Raw genomic sequence first — 23,381 nt, 5'->3', positions numbered from 1 at the left:
TTAATTCAAGTAATGTGTCATCTCTAATAGCGAATTTTAGATGAGAAATAAAGTCCATTGTGTCAAATGTCCAAATACTGGAGTTCACATCTCTTTATTTCAGGACACATATCTCTTGAAACACATGTAAAACAGTGTTAGAAGCAATATGTGTATTTTGGGAGGACTTTAACCATATAATCTCATACATGATTTAAAAATAATTGGTCTCTTATACATGCATACTATAAATAACTTTTGAACTCTATGTTGCTAAATTGACTGCTATGTGTATTTTCTGCAGTGAACCTGATGGAATGCCTTAAATCGGCAAATATAATTCATCTGAGTGATCCTGACTTCCAAGTCTTAGAAGATGGTTCTGTGTACACAACCAATTCTGTTGTTTTGTCCTCGGGGCAAAGAAGCTTTACTATATGGCTTTTCAACACAGACAGCCAAGAAGAAAGGGAGATATCTGTCCATTTAGAGGGCCCAGTAGAGGTAAGTGAGATGGTATGCATGGAGTGTAATTGGTGTTTCTTTAGGGCTAACTGACACCGACAAGGAAGATCAAGGAAGATGTGGAACCAGAGAAGACTTGGGTTGGTTTGGTTAGGAGGGGAGTGAGAGCCAGGGTCAACCGTGCTTTAGAGAAGGAGGCTTGGTTGTGAAACATGTCATCACAAGTTGTCACCCGTTTCCTTTGAGATAAGCTTCACATGAGAACAGGAGACCGGACACAAAGAAATACTTTGATTTTGGAGATGCTGCCAAAAACAAGTTTAGAAACTATCTCTTGAAAAGCCCACAAAAGGAGTTGGGGCCAAAGACATAGATAGTTTAAACAGGCGTTTACTCAGCCAAGCCAAGCCAAGCCAAGAAAAGAAACCCTCTTGAGATTCAATTGTGTTGCTTCAGAGCAGTGATCAGCCAGTGAATTCTGTGTTGTGGATCTTATTTTTAAAAAAAAGTTTTATGGCTATTCATGAGGTGTGTACCATATTCTTGGGAAAAGGTGATCCTTTTTTGGCATCAAGTTATGATGGACCACATCTCACTTTTACAGGCTTTTTCCCCCCATGGTCCTCTAGAAAAACCCACAAAAGGAGCAGGGGTATGGTGGGGGTGGCATATGGGGACACAAAGCCACAGTGCAAGTGATAAAATGATGAGATCAGGCCTTGGGGGATGCAGAACCTTTGTTAGGGGACATGTGAGGGAGAATGCCCTGTTTCCTTAGTTTCCAATGTATTGGGAACAGTCTAACTGTGGCTTCAATGTGCTCACCCTGGAAGGGGTTCTGAGCATCTGGAGACGCTGCTACCTGGACCCAGCTGCAACTTCCTTCTTTACCTCACATTCAACTCCTTGCCTACCTTCTGTCATTAGCATGTCTTGTAGTCTTAGAAGACAGATAACAATGTCAAGGTTTCAACTACTGTGTGTGCCTATCGATTCTGGCACCGAAGGTTGAAACATCCTCTCCTAGCTCCTGGCTGTCCATCACTGAGTCGCTCTGAGTGCTGTCACCCTATTTCTCTCTTCATTCTGACAGATCTCTCTTGGTCCCTGGGCTCTGGCTAGTGGCTGGTGAGTGGAATGTGCTTCTGGTAAATCTGGAAGTGAAGCCATCCAAGTCATTCTCATTGCATCTCCTTCTCCTGTGCTCTTGCATGGCAACGTGGCAACAAACATTTGCTGCTCAGTATGACATCTACTCTTCTGGTCCATCTGTCTCTCTCTTCTGTATTTCACCAAGTTATTTTTTTCAAGAGAAAAGCTGGCATCACAATAACCAGTCTTATTCTTTGTCAGTAGTGTTATTATTTCTGCAGTATTGAAGTTTAGTTTGGTTTTGAAGTACTCCCATGAATTTACATGTCCCTAGCCAATCCTTATGAGAGGAGACAAATGTATCAGTTCGAATGTCTGGGGATGAAGTAGTTATCAACTTTAACTTTTTTGTCTTCTAAATCAAGGTACTAGATAAAAGACTGCATGCAGAGAAGGTTCTCAGCCGGGCCAAGAGAAGATGGGCTCCTATCCCTTGTTCCATGCTGGAGAATTCATTGGGTCCCTTCCCACTTTTCCTTCAACAGGTACAGTTTACTTTGGCTGTGGAAGTCTGTCATTTCCATTTTCAAAAATAATGAGTGGCTATTAAAAAAATAATTGTGTGAAGGCTGGAAATGTGTCATAGTGATAGAAAGCTTGCCTGTTACGCTTAAGACTTTGAATGAATCTTTACTAACTAAAACATGAGTGTGTATAAAATAGTTACATGTAAATATAGGAATGGAAGGCTTAGGTACCATGCTTCAACATAGGTGTGTAAATATTTCTTAATATAGTTGTACTTACATTTTGCGGCTTTAGTCATGCAAACGTAATCTATGAAAACTGTAAAACTCATCCTGAATTCTAAAGCAGTATCGGTGCTGTTCATCTTATATACTACTATAAAGATAGCTGCTTTCAAGTGTATCATATATTTTGACCAAATTCACTCTCACCTACTCACTTCTTTCTCCCTTCCTCCTCTCACTACCCTCCTTCCTTTCTCCACTCCCTCTTCTGCTTTCACATCATATAGAAATGGTTTTATACATGTCTATACAGTCTAGATTCCTGAATGGGAGAAAATGTGGTGTTTTTCTCCAGAGTTTGGCTTATCCACATATACAAGGTCTTGTCTCTCAGCCTTACCTCCATCTCTCTTTCCCAGTATTGGGACTACAGGCAGGTGCCACCACACGTGGTGAAAACCAGCCTTTAAAATACTAGGCCAAATACAATAAAACCTCAGACCTTAAATTGAGTGGCAACAGATAATCATTCAATATCATCTTGTTTTAGTTTTTCAGTACAGAGAAGTCTCAAGTGTTTGGTTCATGTATGCAGTGTTTAGTTTATAAAGTGTTTTCTGATTTGCTTCTATGGGATTTTGTAAGTATCTTGTTTTTGCAAATTTTTCATTGTATTCTTATTGTGTTGCTGCATTTTTCTGAAAACTGAACACAACAGGGGATAATTGTTTATATTAGTAACTGGTAGTGTGATTGAATAAAAATTCTGCTGAAACAAACATATGTCTCATGCATATACTATCTGCTCTCTAGATCCAATCTGACACAGCTCAAAACTACACGATATACTATTCCATCAGAGGTCCAGGAGTTGATAAAGAACCTCTAAACTTATTTTATGTGGAAAGAGACACTGGAAACCTGTATTGCACTGGCCGCGTAGATCGTGAGCAGTACGAGTCCTTTGAGGTAAAGTCTGAAGAGCGTGTGTTGTATTAAAAGAAGGCTGGGGAGGACAGGGTTTATTTGGGTTATGCTCCACATCACTGTTCATCACTGAAAGAAATTAGGTCAGGAACTTGAACCAGGCTAGGAACTTTTAGGCAGGAGGTGATGCAGAAGCCACGGAAGGGTGCTGCCTGCTGGCTTGCTCATCATGGCTTGCTCAGCCTGCTTTTTAAATAAAACTCAGGACCACCAGCCCAGGGGGTTCTTCCATTTACAATGGGCTAGGGGAACCTACCCAGCAATCATTATTAAGAAAATGACCTACAGTTTTGTTTACAGGCCAGTCTTATGCAGGAATTTTTTTCGACTGGGGTTCCCTGTTTTCAGAGGACTCTAGTCCCTGTCAAGTTGACATAAAATTAGGCCACATAGCAGTTATTAACTTCAACCACTATATCATTTATTCCCTTACCCCCCAAAATCAAAAGGAATTGAAAAAATTCATTAGGTTATTTCTGGCTTTATGATTTTTTTTTCTGTTTTATTTTTCTAAAGGAGAAAACATTTGGCTATGCATTTGTTTGTTAGAGGGTTTAGCTCTGCGAAAAGAGCATGCTTGACCCATGTGAGAAACCGAATCCCATCCCAAGTACCACAAAACAAAACAGGATTATTTTTACTTACTATTTTCCATGATTTTCCTCTATTCACAGCTGACCGCATTCGCTACAACTCCAGACGGTTATACACCAGAGTACCCACTGCCGCTCCTCATTAAAATAGAGGACGAGAATGATAATTACCCGATCTTTACACAGGAAGTGTACAGCTTCACAGTTCTGGAAAACAGTCGCATTGGTAAGTAGCTACACCACTGATACAGGGCAGCTCGAGTGAGCTTTAGTTCATAAACTGAGCCTCTCTGTGGCCACAGGGAAGCAGCCTTATGTGGTGGCAAAAACACCATTTTCTTCTGTCTTTCACTGGTTTCTTGGTGTGACAACCTGTGGTTTCTTAGTTTCTTATCCAGTCAATGGATTGATTATCTGTAGACAAGAATATCCAAAAGACTGCATGCATTCTGGTGCCCTCCAAATAAGTTACTTTACATATCTATGAGAGGTAAATGACATGGTTTTAGTTGAAGAACCTTTAAACAAAGTCATTCAGCGTGTGAGAGTGTCTACTGTGCTCCAGTGGTGAGCGGATGGGTATGAGCAATTCTGAGCATGATCAAGAGTCACTGAGAGCTGGGCGTGGTGGTGCACGCCTTTAATCCCAGCACTTGGGAGGCAGAGGCAGGCGGATTTCTGAGTTCAAGGCCAGCCTGGTCTACAAAGTGAGTTCCAGGACAGCCAGGGCTACACAGAGAAACCCTGTCTCCAAAAACCAAAAAAAAAAAAAAAAAAAAAAAAAAGAGTCACTGAGAACCTTTGGGGACCTACCCTAGGAAGACCTGACTGAACCAATTAATGTTTAGAAAGAACTGCCTCAAATGGTTAATGTAAGCTCAGGCTTGCAAATGGAAAAAGAGCTCAAGAGTAATCAGAAAAAAAAAATCTGTTTAGAAGTGCAGAGTTCCCAGAGGGGTAGTGTCATCATTTATAGAAGTCCACATGAAAATACAGTGAAAATAGGGGTGGTCACGGATTCCTAAAATATTACCATATAAGTTTTATTTAAAAAGAGTGTTATTTTATGTAAGCATCTATTAAATTATGCAGGCTGTGATCCTGCTCTGTCAGAAAGTGCTTCAGATGAATTCCAAAGTAGCTGAAAAGAGTGAATTCAGAGACACAGAGCGTGTGAGGGTTTGGAAACTGAACGGGAGCTTTTCCTCTGCAGGTTCTACTGTGGGGGAGGTCTGTGCAACAGACCAGGATGAGCCGGACACAATGCACACCCGGCTGAGGTACTCCATCCTGGAGCAGTCGCCTTCTCCACCCATGTTATTTACTATGCATCCCACTACTGGTGTAATCACTACCACGTCGGCTCAGTTGGACAGAGAGGTAACAAATATCAGCAGAGAACGCTGGATTGGAGCATAGCCTTTAAAGAGCACACTGTCTCAGCTGAACAGAGGGGTCACAAGTGGTAGCAGATGAATCTGGCTATTTAAGAGCATGGATACATTATCTCTAATCTGAAAAGTCTCAAGGCAGAAATACTCTGAAATATGAATTTTTTGAACACTAATTTGAAGTCACAGAATGAAAATTCCACACCCAATCTCATGCAGCTAAAACAGAGGCATGCTAAAAAAATATAGTATAAAATCACCTTTGAGCTTTGTGTAGTGGGTGTAAGTGTAACATACAATTTGTGTCTTAATGTGGGCCTGTCACCAAGATATTCTGTGATGTGGATCCAAGTTTCCTAAAATCTGTAAACCCCTGAAAAATTTCTGGTCTCCAGACCCTTTCGATGAGGGGTGCTTATGCCAGCTGTCTCTGGGCATCACCTCTGTGCGTGTTTCTGGAAAGTATGATTGCTTCCCAACTTTGCCAGAAATTTATTGTCTTCATTGTGCAAATGAAGGCCATTAAGTAACCTCCTGGCATGCTAATTTAGAATATCTAGATCATTCTCTCCTGAATTTTATCTTTTATGAAATCAACATTTTCATAGATGTATATTTGTAGTATTTAAACAAGGGAGCATCTAATGAACTTTCTTAAGATGGGCGGAAATATGTTATCCACGTTTTAACTTTTAAAGTGAAAAACATACTTCAAAGTCTGTTTAGGTTCTTCCCCTTATGTAGATAAAATATATTTACATCCATAGCTTTTGATTCCAATTTTATATCACTGCTCAAATCCTTTTCTGCCTAGACATCTGAAATGCACCTTAGATGCAGTGTGTGTAAAATTTAACTTGTTGGCAAGCTTTTTCCCATATACATACATACATACATACATACATACACACACACACACACACATATGTACATATATATGCATATATATCTAAATGTGTTGCACTTACATACACTTAGGTATACACACATAAAATTTAAATAAATAAAACAAAATCTTTTAAAAAATCTTTCTAGTAGATATACTTTCTGAGACTCCAAACTTTCAAACACTGGTAAATAATTAAACAATATCAAGCTATCTTGTTTTTCCTTCTTTAAATATCTTAAATACCTTTATACCTTCTTGATACAAGTTATCCAAAGTTGTTATTGACAACAAATAGTTGCTTAATAGTTGCTTAATAAAGTGATTTAACAAAATGTTTTGTAAATGTTCTCTGAATAATTCCAGGTCCCTTTCATGTATAAATAGTGCCCTTTGGAATAAAAACAAACTAAAAAGAATTAAGATCAGAATGGCTTGTTGAGCTTCCAAACCAAACCCTTTAATGAACACTTGGATGAGATGGAGATATGGCTCATTTGTTAAGAGTAGATATGTAAACATGTTGTGCTGGGAACCTAACCCATATCAACTGCTCATAACACCAACCCCAGGGGATTGACACTCTTTTTGACTCTCTGACCATCCACCCTCACACAAGCACCCACATACACACATGATAATAAATAATGATAATGAATCTCAACAAAGTCCATAAATATTGATGATAAAGTTGGTACCAAACACTGGACACATGAAAGAATTTACTGCAGTGCTTGGCAATAAGCTTTTAAACTTGGGATTCCAGTTTGCACACATAGCTTCGGCCTTCTTAAATAGTGGCGCTTCTCTTTTGACTGTGGATAATACAAATCTGTATTTTAGGAATTTCTTTGCTTTCTCAGTCAACTATTTTCGATAATCTCAGTGTCCTTTGCTGCAAAGGACACATGCAGCCCTTCTGAAAGACGGTAACATGAGTTTCGTACGGGTAGGCAGGTAAAAAAGTTGGGAGTCCTTCAGGCCTGCTTATGAAAGAAGTTGTGAGGAAGACAAGGGCTTCGAAAGGTGCCTGTGTGTAACATAAACCTTAGCACTCCAGTTTTATTTTAGTTAGTTAATGGGTGAAGGCAGGAAGGATTAGCAGAGGCTGAAATTATGGTAAGAAGATGGCTGAAAAGGAGACAAGCAGACATTTTTTTTTTAAAAGATTTATTTATTTATTATATGTAAGTACACTGTAGCTGTCTTCAGACACACCAGAAGAGGGCGTCAGATCTTGTTATGGATGGTTGTGAGCCACCATGTGGTTGCTGGGATTTGAACTCAGGACCTTCAGAAGAGCAGTCGGGTGCTCTTACCCGCTGAGCCATCTCACCAGCCCCACAAGCAGACATTTTAGTTATAGTAGTTTTGAATATAAACATGTACTTTGGACGGGACATAAAACATCTGCATTGCTGTGGAAACTAACATAAGTACCCATGACTACAGTGTTTTTCTTCCTCTTGAAAGTTCCTGCTGGGCGTGGTGGCGCACGCCTTTAATCCCAGCACTTGGCAGGCAGAGGCAGGCGGATTTCTGAGTTCGAGGCCAGCCTGGTCTACAAAGTGAGTTCCAGGACAGCCAGGCCTATACAGAGAAACCCTGTCTCGAAAAACCAAAAAAAAAAAAAAAAAAAAGAAAGTTCCTAAAGCTAACTGATTATATATTGAGTTGAAAGCACTTTCCCTTTGAGAAATGACTCAGTTTTCATATATTGATCATACATGATTAGAGTGATATATTTTTTCTAGATGTAAATGCTGTGAAATAGAACAATGTTCTTCGAAATTACTAGTGCAAGACAAGTTACAGAGTAGAAGTCAAGAATTCATTTATAACGATGCTCTTTTACCTAATAGTTACATTTTTGTTGCTTTCAGTTAATTGACAAGTACCAGTTGCTAATAAAAGTCCAGGATATGGATGGCCAGTATTTTGGTTTGCACACAACAGCAAAGTGCATCATTACTATTGGAGATGTGAATGACAACTTGCCAACGTTCACTCGCACTTCGGTAAGTGTGTGTTGTTTACTAGAGAGAAATGCTTGGCTTGGTGTTAGTTTTAAAGCCTGTGTATCCCTTTCTGTGCCTCATGGATTAACACAAAATGATCACGATGACCTGTAGGTTTAAACATGAGAACATGGTACTTTGAAAATTGCAAGAATGAGGCTTATTTCACATGGTAATCTTATTTTGTGAGGCTCAATTAATGAAGCTCTATTCTTCTTACTTCTAGTATGTGACATCAGTGGAAGAAAATACAGTTAATGTGGAAATCTTACGTCTTACTGTTCAGGATAAAGATTTAATTAACTCACCTAATTGGAGAGCTAATTACACCATTTTGAAGGGCAATGAAAATGGAAATTTTAAAATCGTAACAGATCCTAAAACCAATGAAGGCATTTTGTGTGTGATTAAGGTAAGAATTCATTATTAAATTGGATGTTTGTAACATATAATAGCAGGCAAAGATTTAATGGGAAGAAAGATATTATGGTAAATGGAAGCATAAAATATATAATTTAGGTAATTATAAATACTATTTCATTTATATATATTAAGTGAAATGAACATATTCATTTTGTGTAACTGTTAGTTTGCTTTCTATAGCTGTGATAAAGTATCACAAACAAAAGTATCGTGGGGAGAAAACTTTCTTATTCATATTTGCTTGTACTTCCATATCACAGTTCAAAGAAAGCATAGGAACTCAAGGCAGGAACTGAAACAGAGGTCATGGAAGGACACTGTTTATTGATTTGTTCTCTTTGCTTGCTTGGTTTTGTTTCTTAGATACTTTAACAGCTTCTTAGGGGTGGCACCACCCACAATGTGCTGGGTCCTCCCACATCAATCATTAATCAAAAATATGACCTCACAGCTGTCCCACACTACCCTAACCAGCCTTTATCCCTGGATCGTTTTTTTTGTTTGTTTGTTTGTTTNTTTTTTTTTTTTTTTGGTCAACTGTCCTTATCACCTCCCTAACCAGGCATAATAAAGCATACTTTCCATCGCCCATGGATGAAGAGATTTAAAAAAGGAACAAATAGTGTCTTTAAGCTTTCTATATCCTTGTTCCTTCCCTGTTGTGTTCAAATCCAAAGACTTAGACTCAGTTCAAAATTTAGATTAACTGAATTTATTCTTCAGGCTAGTAGAAGGACAGCATCTTTAAACAGCATCATGCCCTGCCAAAGGGAGCTAAAGGTAGAGTTTATAAAGGTGGACCTACAGGTATCTATGGAATCCCACAGCTTGAAGAGTTTACAGAAGAGAAAAGAAGGGGAGCAAAATGCAAGAGGTTGCAAAGTTGCAAAATGCAAGAGCAAAATGCAAGAGCAACTTGGGGAGTTTACAAAAGCAAAATCAAGCAGTTAAGTATCTCACAGCAGGAACACCATTATCCTACTCTTATCTCATCTGAAGACCAGTGGGATCTCACAAGTATTCCAGGGCAAAGGTCAATGGCCCTTAAGGAGTGCCTGGTTCTTTAACCATCACAGGGCTAAATTATATGCAAATTATTACACTGGTCTGAGCACTCCCAGAGAAGTGTTTAATGATTAGGATAGAGCAGTTTCTTTCTGAGCAGGTATTAACACAGTGCCTCCCCTGTAGGGCGGCTGTCACATCCCCATACCACTCCTAAATGTTTTATAGGCCTGGAGCTACAGTAGCATGCTGGTCTAGCACACACAAGGTCCTTGATTTAAGTTCTAAACCAACCTAAAGTGGGCAAGGTGGTACACAGCCTTGAAACCCAGCCTTTGGGAGGTGGAGTCAAGAGGAAAAGAAGTTAATGTCATCTTTGGCCAATCTTGGGCTCACAAGACTTAAAAACAAAACAAAACAAAACAAAACAAAAAAACTTAAATATTTGACCTAGTTTTTGATGTCCAAATTCAGGGCACATAACCATCCTTGTTAGACTCTAAGACAAGCGATTTAAAATAACGAGTGTAAAATAACTGTTACAATCCATACCTGAAATTGGAACTTACATTGAGCATCTACGTTATTGAGTGTTAGCTAGAGCCTTATCTGTGATCCCTTTCATTTTCAGTTTTCTTTTGAGGGAAATTTGTTGTTTGTTGCCAGCTGCATCCAAACACTGGATTCATTGAAAGCTCCCCCACAGTGCAGGCCTGTGTTTAATGTTCTCATGTCTGTTCCCAATCTGGTCCTAAATATTTTCAAATCAGCAAGTCCTTCATGTAATGCCCTTCACCACCTGATCATCTCCACATTTCCTGTAGCCTCTGGACTATGAAGAACGGCAACAGGTGACCCTGCAAATTGGCGTCGTTAATGAAGCTCCATACACTAGAGAGACTAGCTCCAAGTCCCCCATAAGCACAGCCACAGTGACTGTCACTGTAACAAATCAAGATGAGGGCCCCGAGTGTATCCCTCCAACGCAAACTGTGAGGATTCAAGAAAATGTACCCGTTGGTACTAGAAACAATGGATATAAGGCATATGACCCAGAGACCAGAAGCAGCAATGGCATAAGGTATTTGTTGTGTTCTTGTTACTCTAGAATTTACAATGCTAGAAAAGTCCATAACTCTCGTTATTGGTTTTACAATTTGACTCATGATATTTCTTGTGGTGTTCTTTCACTGTGGTTAACAGGTACAGGAAGTTAAGTGACCCAAGAGGGTGGGTCACTGTTAATGAAGATTCAGGATCAATCGCCATTTTCCGAGCGCTGGATCGAGAGACTGAGACCGTCAGAAATGGCATCTACAATATTACAGTCCTTGCATTAGATGCAGGTAAGAAATCCGTTTTTAAGATAGCTACCTCCATTTTCGATTGTATGCTTCCTCAGTTTTGAAGTAAATTACATATTTTTAAGGTCATAGTGCATGGGATCAGGCCTTTCAGATGTAACACAAAATACCCTGCTAACAAGCCCTGTACCCAGCCCAACAAAATACCTGTTCATCTTTTGAGACAAGACCTCACTGTGCAATCCTGGCCAGTTGGGACCTCTTTATTATAACATATTTGCCTTGAACTCATAGAGATCTGTCTTCTTCTGTCTCCAAGTGCTGAGACTAAAGTTTTGCCATCATGCCCAGCCTACCAAACACATAGTTTTAAAACAGGCTTCATATAGTGTTAATTTAATTTCCCTCAGCATAACATGTAATTAGAAGTGTGCTGTCATTTATTAACCCATCAGCTGCAGACTCTTTAGTATTAGATGCAACTATAAGATAACATCATCTAAGATGGGGCCAATGAGAAGACTCAGCTGGTTGAGGTCCTTGCTACCAAACCTGAAGACTTGAGCTTGATTCTCAGACACAAGGAGAGAATGGACTTCTGCAAGTTGTCTTTTGACCTCTATTGTTGCTAATAATAATTAAACACATTCTAAAAAAATTAAAAGAAAAACCAATTTGGTATAAGAAACAGTTATATTAATGATAGTCCTTAAAAAGTGGGAAATCTACTTTAGAAAGTTGTATTAATTTATCTTGCAACACTCAGGAATGTTCATAAGAAGGAGGAGGTATTTAGTTACATAGTACACTTAGAAAACATAACATTTTACTGGAAACCAACAGTATACTTGGGGTCTGAATTAAGCATTGTATAAAAGGAATCAGTCACAGTTATTGGTGTGTTGTAAAATGAAAGAAGTCAAATGTCAGTTCACATAGGTTCACTTTGGTTTCTGTTGCTATGGTGAAATGAATGACCTTATGGAAAGCAACATGGAAGAGAAAGGGACTTTTTAAATTCACGTGTCCAGGTTGTAGTCCATCATTCCAGGCAAGTGAGGGCAGACACTTGAAGCAGGTCGTCACATCCACAGTGAAGAGCATGAGAGCAGGAGAGCATATGCATCTAGTGCTCAGTGACCTCTCTCTACTCCGCTGCAGCCCAGGGCTCAACGTCCAGGGTTGATGCTGTTACTTAGTGGCTGGGTATACTCACCTCAGTTAAGACAATCAGGACCACCCCACAAAGCCCCTCTGCACAGACATGCCCACAGGCCAATGTGATTCTACTCCTGACAAGCTGACAGGTAAACTAACCCCACACCATATAAGAACCTAAACTATAAAATTATATTTTGTACATCTTGAAAATTCAAAAAAAATATGAGCCCAGTGATTGTGTATATAAGACCTATTTAGTGTGTGAAGTATAATTTTGTTATAAGATATATTTCTTTGGGTGTGGTGCATCCCGACAATTACAGTACTTGGATATTGGAGACAATAGAGTTAATTCAAGGGCAACCTCAATTACACAGTAGATTAGAGGATAACCTGGGCTACCTGAGATACTTTCAAAAAGATCTTGAAAAACAAAAGCTCTAATTGAGTTTAGTACATTTGCATTAAATTTAAATATGCAGTTATAAGAAACATAACTCTTATGCTCTAACCAGCAAAATTGAATTTTATAAGTGATATTGGAAGATGATTTAGATGTCACAACTCTTTCTGAGTTAACTCAACCACTCTTAGAAGTGAATCTTCTCAAATATTGTTTCTTTGTTGATTGATCCTTCCTCTTCTAGAATATGTATTAGATGAATTTTTGCTGTTTGATTTTTTTTTTTTAACCAGGATTTGAGGTGTGATTTAATTTCTGTTTAACAAATCACCTTCTTTGTGTCCTTGAAGATCTTACATGTGCTTGTGTCAAAGCTCTCATGTAGAGTAAATGCATCTTCCAACTGGTGATTTTGTTGTTTCTGTTAACACTACTCATTAGGACCTATCCTAGCATTAACAAGGGGCATCTAATCGACTCCACCTTTGGAGTCTCCCCTCCTTCCTTACTCTATTTTAACTGGAAGGCATTTTTGTAGTGACCTTCACATACATGTCTGGTCTGTGATTCAGAGCAGTTCTTAGCGTGGTTGCCTGGTGTGTATAGCCTGTGATGGCTCTAGAACTACCAAGAGCCAGCCCCTGTGACAGAGGGGCCTTAACTAAAGTTTTGGTTCCCAGGCAAGCTTAGTTTCCATTTGCTTAGATTGGCAGCTGCATATAAGACACGCTGTCGAGCTCTGGTGGTGAGGTTTTTGTTTTTCCTTTTCCTCCATCTGTAGTGTCCAAATCCTCCTTAACATGTGGAAAGAGCAAATGGTTTAGACAGGACTCCTAGTTTCATGCTTGGCTTTAAACTTCATAACCTCCTTCCCCTGTGATTGCTCCATTTTTGTATGCCCCAGACTTCCTGATGCAGTGCCCTGTTTAGAGTTATCAGAAGGATTTACACATATGAGTGACAGGTTAATTACAGAAGTTACACCCACAGCCCTAAGTTCCATTTATTTAGTCTATAGTTGACAGGCTATTTATGAGGCTATACCCATAGCGATAATTTCTACATTTGGAAATGTCTCTCTACCCTTGAACCATTTGGGGTTAAATTTTCTAAATATATATCTTCTACTATTCAACTTCCTTCTTCCAAAACCTAAGCATGTATGCCAAACTCTAGTCCAGTTCTGTAGTCTAGCATTCATAAGTTCTCTAGTCTAGCCTTCAGGGGTTCTTAGTTCTTGCCTATTAGCTCCCACCTCCTGCCTTCTCCATTTTTCTCCACATCACTGGTATGTTTGACATGCTGCCCACACTTTTAAACTTAGTATTTATACTCCTTCTATACATTGTCTTTGTCTCTTCAAAATCAACTAAAACTTCTCTGTCAACATTTTTCATGCCTAGTGAGCATGATCTAGTGAAAAGATGAAAATATCTAAGTGGCAGTTATTATATGTGTAATCAATCCACTTGGAAGCAATAAGGTTTTTCTTTTAGTGTTCCCAGCGTTGTTGCTCATGGCTGTATTTGTTGCAGTAACCTATGCATTATAAGTGATTATTAAATATAGATATTAATTTTCAATGTAGGATTTCCTAGCAAAAAATAAAAGAATGAAAAAAATGTGTTCTTAATGTTCTATGTCTAGATGGGAGAAGCTGTACTGGAACTCTAGGAATCATACTTGAAGATGTGAATGACAATGGCCCATTCATACCCAAGCAGACAGTGGTGATATGCAAGGCTACCATGTCCTCTGCTGAAATTGTTGCGGTTGATCCCGATGAGCCAGTGAATGGCCCACCATTTGATTTCAGTTTGGAGAGTTCTGATTCAGAAGTACAGAGGATGTGGAGGCTGACAAGAATCAATGGTATGTGCTTTCAAATATTGCTTTTCCTTTTCAACATCAGTATTCTCTCTCTCTCTCTCTCTCTCTCTCTCTCTCTCTCTCTCTCTCTCTCTCTCTCTCTCCATCCCCTCTCCCTGTGTGTGTCTGTGTCTATGTGTGTCTGTGTCTGTACCTGTGTCTGTGTGTGTATCTTGGAAAATAAGAGAAAAATTCATTGTAAGAGAACCATTTAAGAAGGTACAAATTTTGGTATAATGGGCAGTAAGCCCCTCCAGTGTTTGCTGTCGATGATATCAGAGACTCCTGAGATATTCCTTAAATTTGCATTCATATACAAGCACTCACCTGCATGGATGTTTTGGAACTGTGTCCTGCCAAGAAGCTGGGACAGTAAGTCCTTGCGGGGGTATCTGTATCTTTCAGAGATCCCGACGTCCCTCAGCTTTTCTCTCACACCATGCTGGTGTCCCGATGTTTTGTATCTCCTGTGTTCTCCTAGGGAATCTTACACACTTTGGTTCCCAGTTGACTGTAGTCCATTAGGGACCTATTGTGACAAGAATGGCTGAACTTAAAGTGGCTTTTCTCCATTGCCACACTGCATCACATTGACTCAAGCACTTAACTCTAGTCTCTTGTACACACTGTAGCGGACTGGGAGGTCATGGCCTCGTAGCTCCTAACTCAAGAAGAGCACTCACCTTTGGGTGACTTGAAATATCACTAAATGTTTTAAACCCCATGCTTTCAGTGGCAGTGCCTCAGTTTCCTGCCATAAAAGTGCAAGCTAAGGCAGCCTGTCTTAAACCATGATGATCTGTGCTGACAAGATCCACAGATTTTAAAACAACACTCTTGTGTGTCTTGGGGAAGAGGGACGAGATTTTATTTGTTCTTTCTTTAAAAAAGATAACTTTATTCTCGTATTTTTGTCTCTCCTATTTGTTTAAGGTCATAGTATTTCAGTTTAAATGCCATTAACAGAAAATGTGGGATTTTGAACAATTCTCTTTAACTAAATAATATTTGCCCAAAATGTTCTTGTCAGAAGGCTTGTAAGTCATTTTGTCTCTGACACAAGCACTTAATTCTTGGGTTTAAGAATTGAACCCAAGGTCCTGTACATGCTGGCCATGTGTTCTTTAACTGAGATGTAAGCTAGTTCTATATTTTCTTATTTTAAAAATATAAATCCATGAACACTTGTGGAAGCTTGATAAATGCCAGGGTAAGAAGAATGTACCAACAGAAGTCTTGAAGTATGGGTTTCATGTCGAGAGCTGGATATACCAGTTGTTACATAAGTCTGACAATGATATTTATTCTCTTGGAGCATTGGTTTACCCATGTGGAAAACTGGATTATTTCTTTCTTTTTTTTTTTTTTTTATTATTATTTTCTTTATTTACATTTCAAATGCTATCCCAAAAGTTTCCCATACCCCTCCCCCCACCTCTGTTCCCCTACCCACCCACTCCCACTACTTGGCCCAGGCCTTGCCTTGTGCTAGGTCATATAGAGTTTGGAAGACCAAGGAGCCTCTATTCCCACTGATGGCCGATTAGGTCATCTTCTGCTACATATGCAGCTAGAAACACAAACCCCGGGGGTACTGGTTAGTTCCTGTTGTTGTTCCACCTACAGGGTTGCAGCCCCCTTCAGGTATTTGGGTACTTTCTCTAGTTCCTCCATTGGGGACCCTGTGTTCCATCCAGTAGCTGGCTGTGAGCATCCATTTCGGTGTTTACCAGGCACTGGCATAGCCTCACAAGAGGCCGCAATATCAGGGTCCCTTCAGCAGTATCTTGCTGGCATGAGCATTAGTATCTAGGTTTGGTGGCTGATGATGNGATGGACTCCCGAAAGGGGTACTCTCTGGATAGTCCATCCTTTCATCTTAGCTCTAAATTTTGTCTCTGTACCTATAACCTTTCATGAGAGTTATGTTCCTTATTCTAAGGAGGAATGAAGTATCCACAAATGGTCATCCTTCTTGATTTTCTTCTGTTTTCCTTAATGTGTCTTGGATATTCCAAGTTTCTGGGCTAATATCCGCTTATCAGTGAGTACATATCTTGTGACTTCTTTTGTGATTGGGTTACCTCACTAAGGATGATATCCTCCAAATACATCCATTTGCCCAAGAATTTCATAAATTCATTGTTTTTAATGGCTGAGTAGTACTCCATTGTGTAAATGTACCACAGTTTCTGTATCCATTCCTCTATTGAGGGACATCTGGGTTCTTTCCAGCTTCTGGCTATTATAAATAAGGCTGCTATGAACATAGAAATCAACAAGATAGTGAAAGACATAGAATATGACTTACTCCTAGTTTTGTTTTTGGACTCATGATTGTGTCTTAGACAATTCATTGAATTGGTAACTGTGGTTTCTATTGAAATGCCAGCTCTGTGCTTTTTGTTGTGTTGTTCTAGGAAGCCAATTTCACATTGGGAACTTCAAATACTACACAGAAAATGAGCACACCTCATTGGGAAATTAAGTAACACAGTGATTATTCTATGGCTTGTGGCCATCTACAGTGAGCATCACATTACATCATTTGCTCTGAGTCCTAGATCCTACCAGCATTTGATCTATATATTTTCTAGTTTTGATCTAAAAAAAAAAAAAAAAAAAAACATCAATACAGCAACAAGAAAATTTAGTTGGTCCAAGTGTCCTATTGGACCATAAGATCAAGTTCCTTTGGTATGCTTATGACCTGCCTATTATGTGTTCCAAGCTGTCAGAGCCAGTTCTTGTTGATAAACCACAAGTATCCATGTCCATTTGGCACATTTTATGAAACCCAAATTTCAGATGGCTGACTCTGTGACACATGTGTCTGTGTCTCTGACACATGAAGGGGAATCTAGAGTGATAGGTTTAAGTGACTAGATTAAAGATAGGACAAAGACTAACCTCTTACCAAGTTTATTAGTTATGGTAGCAAGGATTTGTTTAGGAACAGATAAAAAATACTTTATTACAAGAATCAAAGGTCTTTAATAAAGAGGTAGCTCACCGTGGGGAAGGCCTTGCAGCTGGAGCTCCAGGGGGCTGCTCACATTCCATCCCCAGTCAGGAGTCAGGAGCCATTAAGGCTGATGTTCAGCTTCAGCCCAGGGGACACTGCTTTCAAAGTGGGTCTTCCCTCCCCATTTAAATCTCTCTGTGAATGCCCCAAGACACATGCCTCTAGATGACTTTAAAATCCCGTCAGGTTGGCTGTGGGTCAGAGGCTTTCATATCAGCTACAGCTTCAGGAAGGATCCCAGCGTTCCGGATAACCTATGAGTGTCCATTTGTGGGGAAGTGGATATCTGTTTGATAACTGGCCAGGTTTGCTCAAGAAGCTTTTGTGACACCTGCTTTTATTTATTTATTCAGATACCGCAGCTCGTCTTTCCTATCAGAATGACCCTTCCTTTGGATCCTATGCAGTTCCCATTCGAGTTACAGACAGACTTGGTCTGTCCTCAGTCACCACATTGAATGTCATTGTATGTGACTGCATTACTGAAAGTGACTGCACACTCCGCTCCGGAGAAAGGACTGGCTATGCTGAAGTGAGACTTGGACCATGGGCTATCCTTGCTATACTGTTGGGCATAGCCTTACTATTTTGTAAGTTCTTTCTTGAGCTTAACTCAAAGACTTTAAGCAATTTAAAATTATTCTTATAATGAATGTTAATACTTATAGGTAGTGGTTTGAACATAGATACATTTCTATTTAACACAATATATTTAACATATACATTTAAAACTTTTTATATATACCTATTTTATTTTGGTGGTAGCGTCCCCTGTGTGAAGGTCAGAGAACAATTTTCAGGAATCTCTTCTTTCCTTCCATTATGTGGGACTGTGGGAGGGAACATACATCATCCATTTTGGTGGCAAGCACCTTTATCTACTGAGCCATCACACCAGCTCATGTATTTAATACATACTTAGGTGTAACTCTCCTGTCTTGTCAGAGAGTATATATTTCCATGTATAAATATACTATGTGGTATGTGTTTGTAGCATAAGTGCTCAGGGCACACTCTTCTGTACATGCTTTGACATGTGCAAACATATGTTCTTGAAAGGTGTTTAGTATGTACCCTTTAGTGAATGATTTATCCAAGCCAGACACTATCAACTCAGTTTTACATTATTTGATGAGACACTTACAGGACCCTCTTTCTTTCTGTCTCCAGGTATCCTGTTTACATTAGTCTGTAGTGTTTCCCGGGCATCCAAACAACAGAAAATTCTTCCCGATGACTTAACTCAGCAGAACCTAATTGTATCAAACACCGAGGCTCCTGGAGATGATAAAGTCGTGAGTCACCTGTGTTTTTAAGCCAAATAGAGGATGATTCAGCCTATAGTATTCCTTCTAACCAACGTTTTTCTTCAACAAACTTCTTTTGGTGTCACAGCACTTAGCAGCAAATGCCATCCATCCAGGGAGTCAATAAAATGCATCTAGTTCCCATGGATGTGCGGTGTCTCAGTCTGGACATTCCGTGCTACTTGATATTAAAACAATCCTCCAGTGCATACACACACTTTTTTTTCTGTTTCATATGTTTTGTGGCTTCAGTGTTAGACCTCTATTTTTAGAAGCATCTATCTAAGCTGCTGTTTATGTTTTCAAGTGTTTCACTTAATTACTCACAGATCACCAGCATAATTGGGTTTTTTTTTTTTTTTAAACCTGGCTCCAGCAGTAAATCTCTACAGACTTTGATCACGGTGGGAAAAAGTTTATTGGACTCTTCCTGACTATCATGTGGGTTAGAACTGAGCCTGAGGCGGACAGTCTAAAGTCGTACACCAGCGGCTGCTCCGTGGCTCTGAGGTTTTTAACCCAGTCTGTGAAGGAAGAACAAGTAGACATCTTCCAAATGCATGACTGCTGGCTGGAGCAGGAAAGATGGAGATGCCCAAACAAATGACAAACCAAACCAAATGACATAACCATACCTGAGAAAAAGACCAAGGCAGAAAAACCTTAATTACATGTCAGGATCTAAACACACAACCAAGAAGAGGGGTGGCTAATGTGCTGTTGTTTCTGGTATTTTCTTGCCTGGTTTACTGTTCAATTTATGTAGACTACAAGGAATACAGGTTTATAGTAATTTTTTTTCTATGTATTTGAGTTGGAAGGAATGATGTTCAATGTTGAATGAGAAAGCTTGCTATTATTTCTGTTTCTTCTGTTGCCTGATAAGAGCATGAGTTTAACTGGGAAAGTAAATACCTGTGGCTCAGCAATGCTACTTTCAAGGTGCTTAAAGGCTGGACAGAGCATGTGCAGTATGTTGAGGAGTCTTTAAAGGTGGAATCTGCATGAATCTTTTTGATTTGCACTGGAAAATTGTTTCTTATGTTAGATACTACATCTTCAGTGTTGGAAAGACAGATAGAAAGAGCAGATCCAGTCCACGTCTTTGGAAGGCTTACCTTGTGATGCCTACATCAAATCCAGGGAGTGTGTGCACAGACCGCTCTTTCTCACTGTCTTTTCTTTTACTGTGCATTTAACTGATGCATGTCACTACCTTTTTAGTATTCCACAAACGGCTTGACAACTCAAACTATGGGAGCTTCTGGGCAGACAGCTTTCACCACCATGGGAACTGGAGTCAAAAGTGGAGGGCAAGAGACCACTGAGATGGTAAAAGGAGGGCAGCAGACTTTGGACTCCCACAGAGGGACTGGCTATCATCACCATACCCTGGATCCTTGCAGAGGAGGACATGTGGAGGTGGACAACTACAGATACGCTTACTCTGAGTGGCACAATTTCACTCAGCCCCGACTTGGTGAGGTAAGTTTCTGAGCGGTTCTCCAAACTATGTTGATGTAATTTAAATTTTACAAACGGTTCCAACTTAAGAGTTTGCGCAAACTCCTCTTTTTAGTTAATGATGAGTCTATTTATTGGAAAGTCACTATTTTCAATTAATTTGGGTTTAATTGTGTCCTGATTTATGTGGTCATTTAGTTTCGTGCATATTCATTTGGCTTTTATTATTTTTTAAGGGAATCATTTCGTGTTATGATTTTGCATCTGAAAAATTTTGTTTTAAGCAACCCAATATCTAGCACAAGGCAATATCAACACGTGCGACCACTTTGCCTGTTCCGAAAGAATGGAGCTCATATCAGTTTGGGTTCAATTTATCTGGGTGTTTTTCCTTTTACTATTATTTTGAAAGACAGAAACAGTGGCCGCATAAAACAAGTCCCTGGGTGCTCACTGACATGCAGGACTTTTAGAAGCATGCTAATACTGACTTTACAGTGTGATTTTATGATACACACCAATCATGTGCATTTTCTACACATAGGAAACCATTAGAGGACACACTCTGATTAAAAATTAAACAATGAAAGGTAAATCAAAGCAATTCTTTTTCTGTTAGTACATTTTGGTGCTTAAAATAATAAAAATAAAATATTTTGTGCTTTCTCCCCACCAGAAGGTACAGTTTTGTCATGAGGATGACAACCAGAAGCTTGCTCAAGACTACGTCCTCACATACAACTATGAGGGAAAAGGCTCAGCTGCTGGCTCCGTGGGTTGCTGTAGTGACCTACAGGAAGAAGACGGGCTTGAGTTTTTAGACCATCTGGAGCCCAAATTTAGGACATTAGCAGAAGTATGTGCAAAGAGGTGAACCTCTTCTAATTGGGCAACAAAAACTAATGGATTCACTGCCTTGCCCTCCCTGCTGTAAACCAGGAGTTTTCAAAAAACAGAAGATGTTATATTTGGGGCTCCCTCCCCCATCTCAGTCTGCAGAATCTCCATGCAAATGCACATTTACAGAGAAACTTTGTAATTAGTACTTGAAAACCATTGTGCATGGATTTCAATTATTTCTCTTTTACCAGATGTCATCTCAGGTGGAAACTTAAAGAAATTTGCATTACTGTTTACATTGGGTAAAATGACAGCAGCCAACTTATAGTGCAATAAAGTTGAATAGATTTGAGTCTATTTATAGACTATTGACTATAACCCAATTGGAGACTGTAGATACCATTATCCCTAGTTAATGGATTAACTGGTTGTTCATATGGTGCTTGGAAACAGTTGTTTTCCTAAACATTCTAAACTATATATATGCTGTGCCTTGCTTTAGTTATATTCTTGTAATATGGCCTGGCTTCATAGTACAAAGGTAGATTGCCAGGCAGCCATTGAGTGTGCTTGAAATTCTAATCCAGTGGGTGTTAGCTTTTGTTCTATGTAAAATCCTACACTGAATCACAATCTTTTTTGTACCAACTTTGTCAGTTAAATTTAGATTTCAAAACTTCTTTATAATGTATTCTGTTTTTCTAAAAGTTTTTTTATCTGTGATCAGCAAATGTTCTAAACTCCCATCCTTTCTTCATTTAATTTTTATTTTTCATTTTCTCTCCTGTTTGATTTGAAAGGTCTACTTCCAAGATATTCCTAAAAGTTGTCTCTTCTCATAAAATAGTTGGTGTGTATGCATATGCATTGTTGGTTTTCTTAAGCTCAATGTAATAGCAACATTATTGTTTTTATTTTTTGTTTGTTTTTGTTTTGATTTTTAATTTTTTATTTTGTAATTGCTTCATTTTTGTCCTTAGTAAAGAACTTTTAATTTTCCCAATGCAACTATGGGACTCTTTCATGATCTTTTTGAAGCAATGTTCTTTGTGACAGAAGTAATAGTGTATTTAGAAGTAGGTTGTGGCAATCTAATATAGAATAGCATAGTTACACTTTCCATCCTTAATTCAAGGACACTGGAAGTGGGAAGTAGTGATAGAGTTTAGACTAAGCGTCTCAGGATAATAATCTCAAACAATCTCTAGGATAGTGACTTCTCTAGTGTTTTAGATGATATGGCTAGTTATAATTACATGGTTGTAAAATTAGTTTTAGAAAGTTTGTAATTATAGTAATTTTATGAAATATAGGAAATGGGCCAAGCAATTTAAAATTTTTTAGAAATTTATACACAAGCAAACTTCATAGCTAGTCAAGTTCTAGCTCACAGGACACACTCCCTTCAGCCACTGAGCTCAGCACTTACCCTAGATGGATGGACATTCTAGGATGGATATTCTTGGTGCAATTTAGATACGTGTGATTGTTCACTGTGTGTCTGTCTTGAATTCACCAAGTTGGCTTATAACAATTGTTTCCAGAACAAACATTGGGAAAAATTTTGAACACAAACTATGTATGCACTGAGGCCGTTATTATTTAGTCAAAAATATTTCTCAGAGTTATTTTTAATAAATTATGTACAAAATGGTTGTGTGCAGGTGGTGACGATAATATGAGCTAAGCTACTTTAAGCCACTGGTGTGGGTTGGCTACTTGGGTCTGATGTGTGTGAAAGTGATTTTAAGGGAGAGAACCAGCTTCCTTTTTCCAGCTTCTGTTCCAGGGACTGTGGATTATCTGTATCCACAGACATACATGTAGCATTATTATTAGTACACTGGGCATTATTCCTGTGTTGTGGGCATTAGCGAGTTTGCATTTTCTCTATTTTTATTATCTTAAGGTAGAATATACATTTAGCATTCTTATCCTATATGTTTAAAAGACACTTGAATAAAAAAAAATAATGTGTATGGTTGTGTCTTAGTTAAGGTTACTCTTGCTATGATGAAGCACCTTTATCAAAAGTAATTTGGGAACAAAACAGTTTATTTGGTTTCCGTAGATGAGATTTTAAGAAGAGAGGCAGGGTTAAGACTGAGCCTCTGATTCAGGAGTTGTTTTGTAGACATAACCACTTGAGACTGAGCTTCACAACTCTGCCTTTTGATTGCTTCTGGCTTTCTGTTGCCAAGAGAAGTTTTGTCGATAAGAAGTGAGGATTATACTTATTTGTGGGTAGAACACAAATGTTTAGCCTGTCGGCTGGGATTAAGCTAGTTTAGTAGAGTGATAGATATAGGTTGTCCTCTAAGATCCATGACTTTGCTAGCTCTTCATATTTAGTTAGGTTTCCAGTACCAGGCATATTTTCTTTCTGGTTTAGTGGGACAGGAGTCTGATTAGATAGC

General features: G+C 39.0%; 1 protein-coding gene across 2 annotated transcripts in view; it reads left to right on the top strand.

Annotated features, from left to right (window-relative positions):
• Dsc2 (desmocollin 2) overlaps positions 1-21,879 on the top strand; it is a 30,619-nt gene extending 8,740 nt beyond the window's left edge. Inside the window, exons 3-17 of one of the 2 annotated variants that reach the window (XM_021214752.2) lie at positions 284-483; positions 1,962-2,081; positions 3,102-3,257; positions 3,950-4,094; positions 5,082-5,248; positions 8,029-8,163; positions 8,390-8,575; positions 10,416-10,672; positions 10,795-10,937; positions 14,107-14,331; positions 17,707-17,943; positions 18,524-18,648; positions 19,885-20,145; positions 20,669-20,714; positions 20,801-21,879. In XM_021214752.2, the coding sequence (XP_021070411.1) occupies positions 284-483; positions 1,962-2,081; positions 3,102-3,257; positions 3,950-4,094; positions 5,082-5,248; positions 8,029-8,163; positions 8,390-8,575; positions 10,416-10,672; positions 10,795-10,937; positions 14,107-14,331; positions 17,707-17,943; positions 18,524-18,648; positions 19,885-20,145; positions 20,669-20,704 (2,393 nt within the window). In that variant the 3' untranslated portion in view covers positions 20,705-20,714; positions 20,801-21,879. The remainder of the gene's footprint in view (positions 1-283; positions 484-1,961; positions 2,082-3,101; positions 3,258-3,949; positions 4,095-5,081; positions 5,249-8,028; positions 8,164-8,389; positions 8,576-10,415; positions 10,673-10,794; positions 10,938-14,106; positions 14,332-17,706; positions 17,944-18,523; positions 18,649-19,884; positions 20,146-20,668; positions 20,715-20,800) is intronic. The other variant, XM_021214751.2, reaches the window with a different exon arrangement.
• The last annotated feature ends 1,502 nt before the right edge of the window (positions 21,880-23,381 follow it).

Source organism: Mus pahari, chromosome 15, assembly GCF_900095145.1.
Source record: "Mus pahari chromosome 15, PAHARI_EIJ_v1.1, whole genome shotgun sequence".
NCBI lineage: Eukaryota > Metazoa > Chordata > Mammalia > Rodentia > Muridae > Mus > Mus pahari.
The sequence above is the reverse complement of the archived record's forward strand: the minus strand, read 5'-3'. Positions and strand labels throughout refer to the sequence as shown.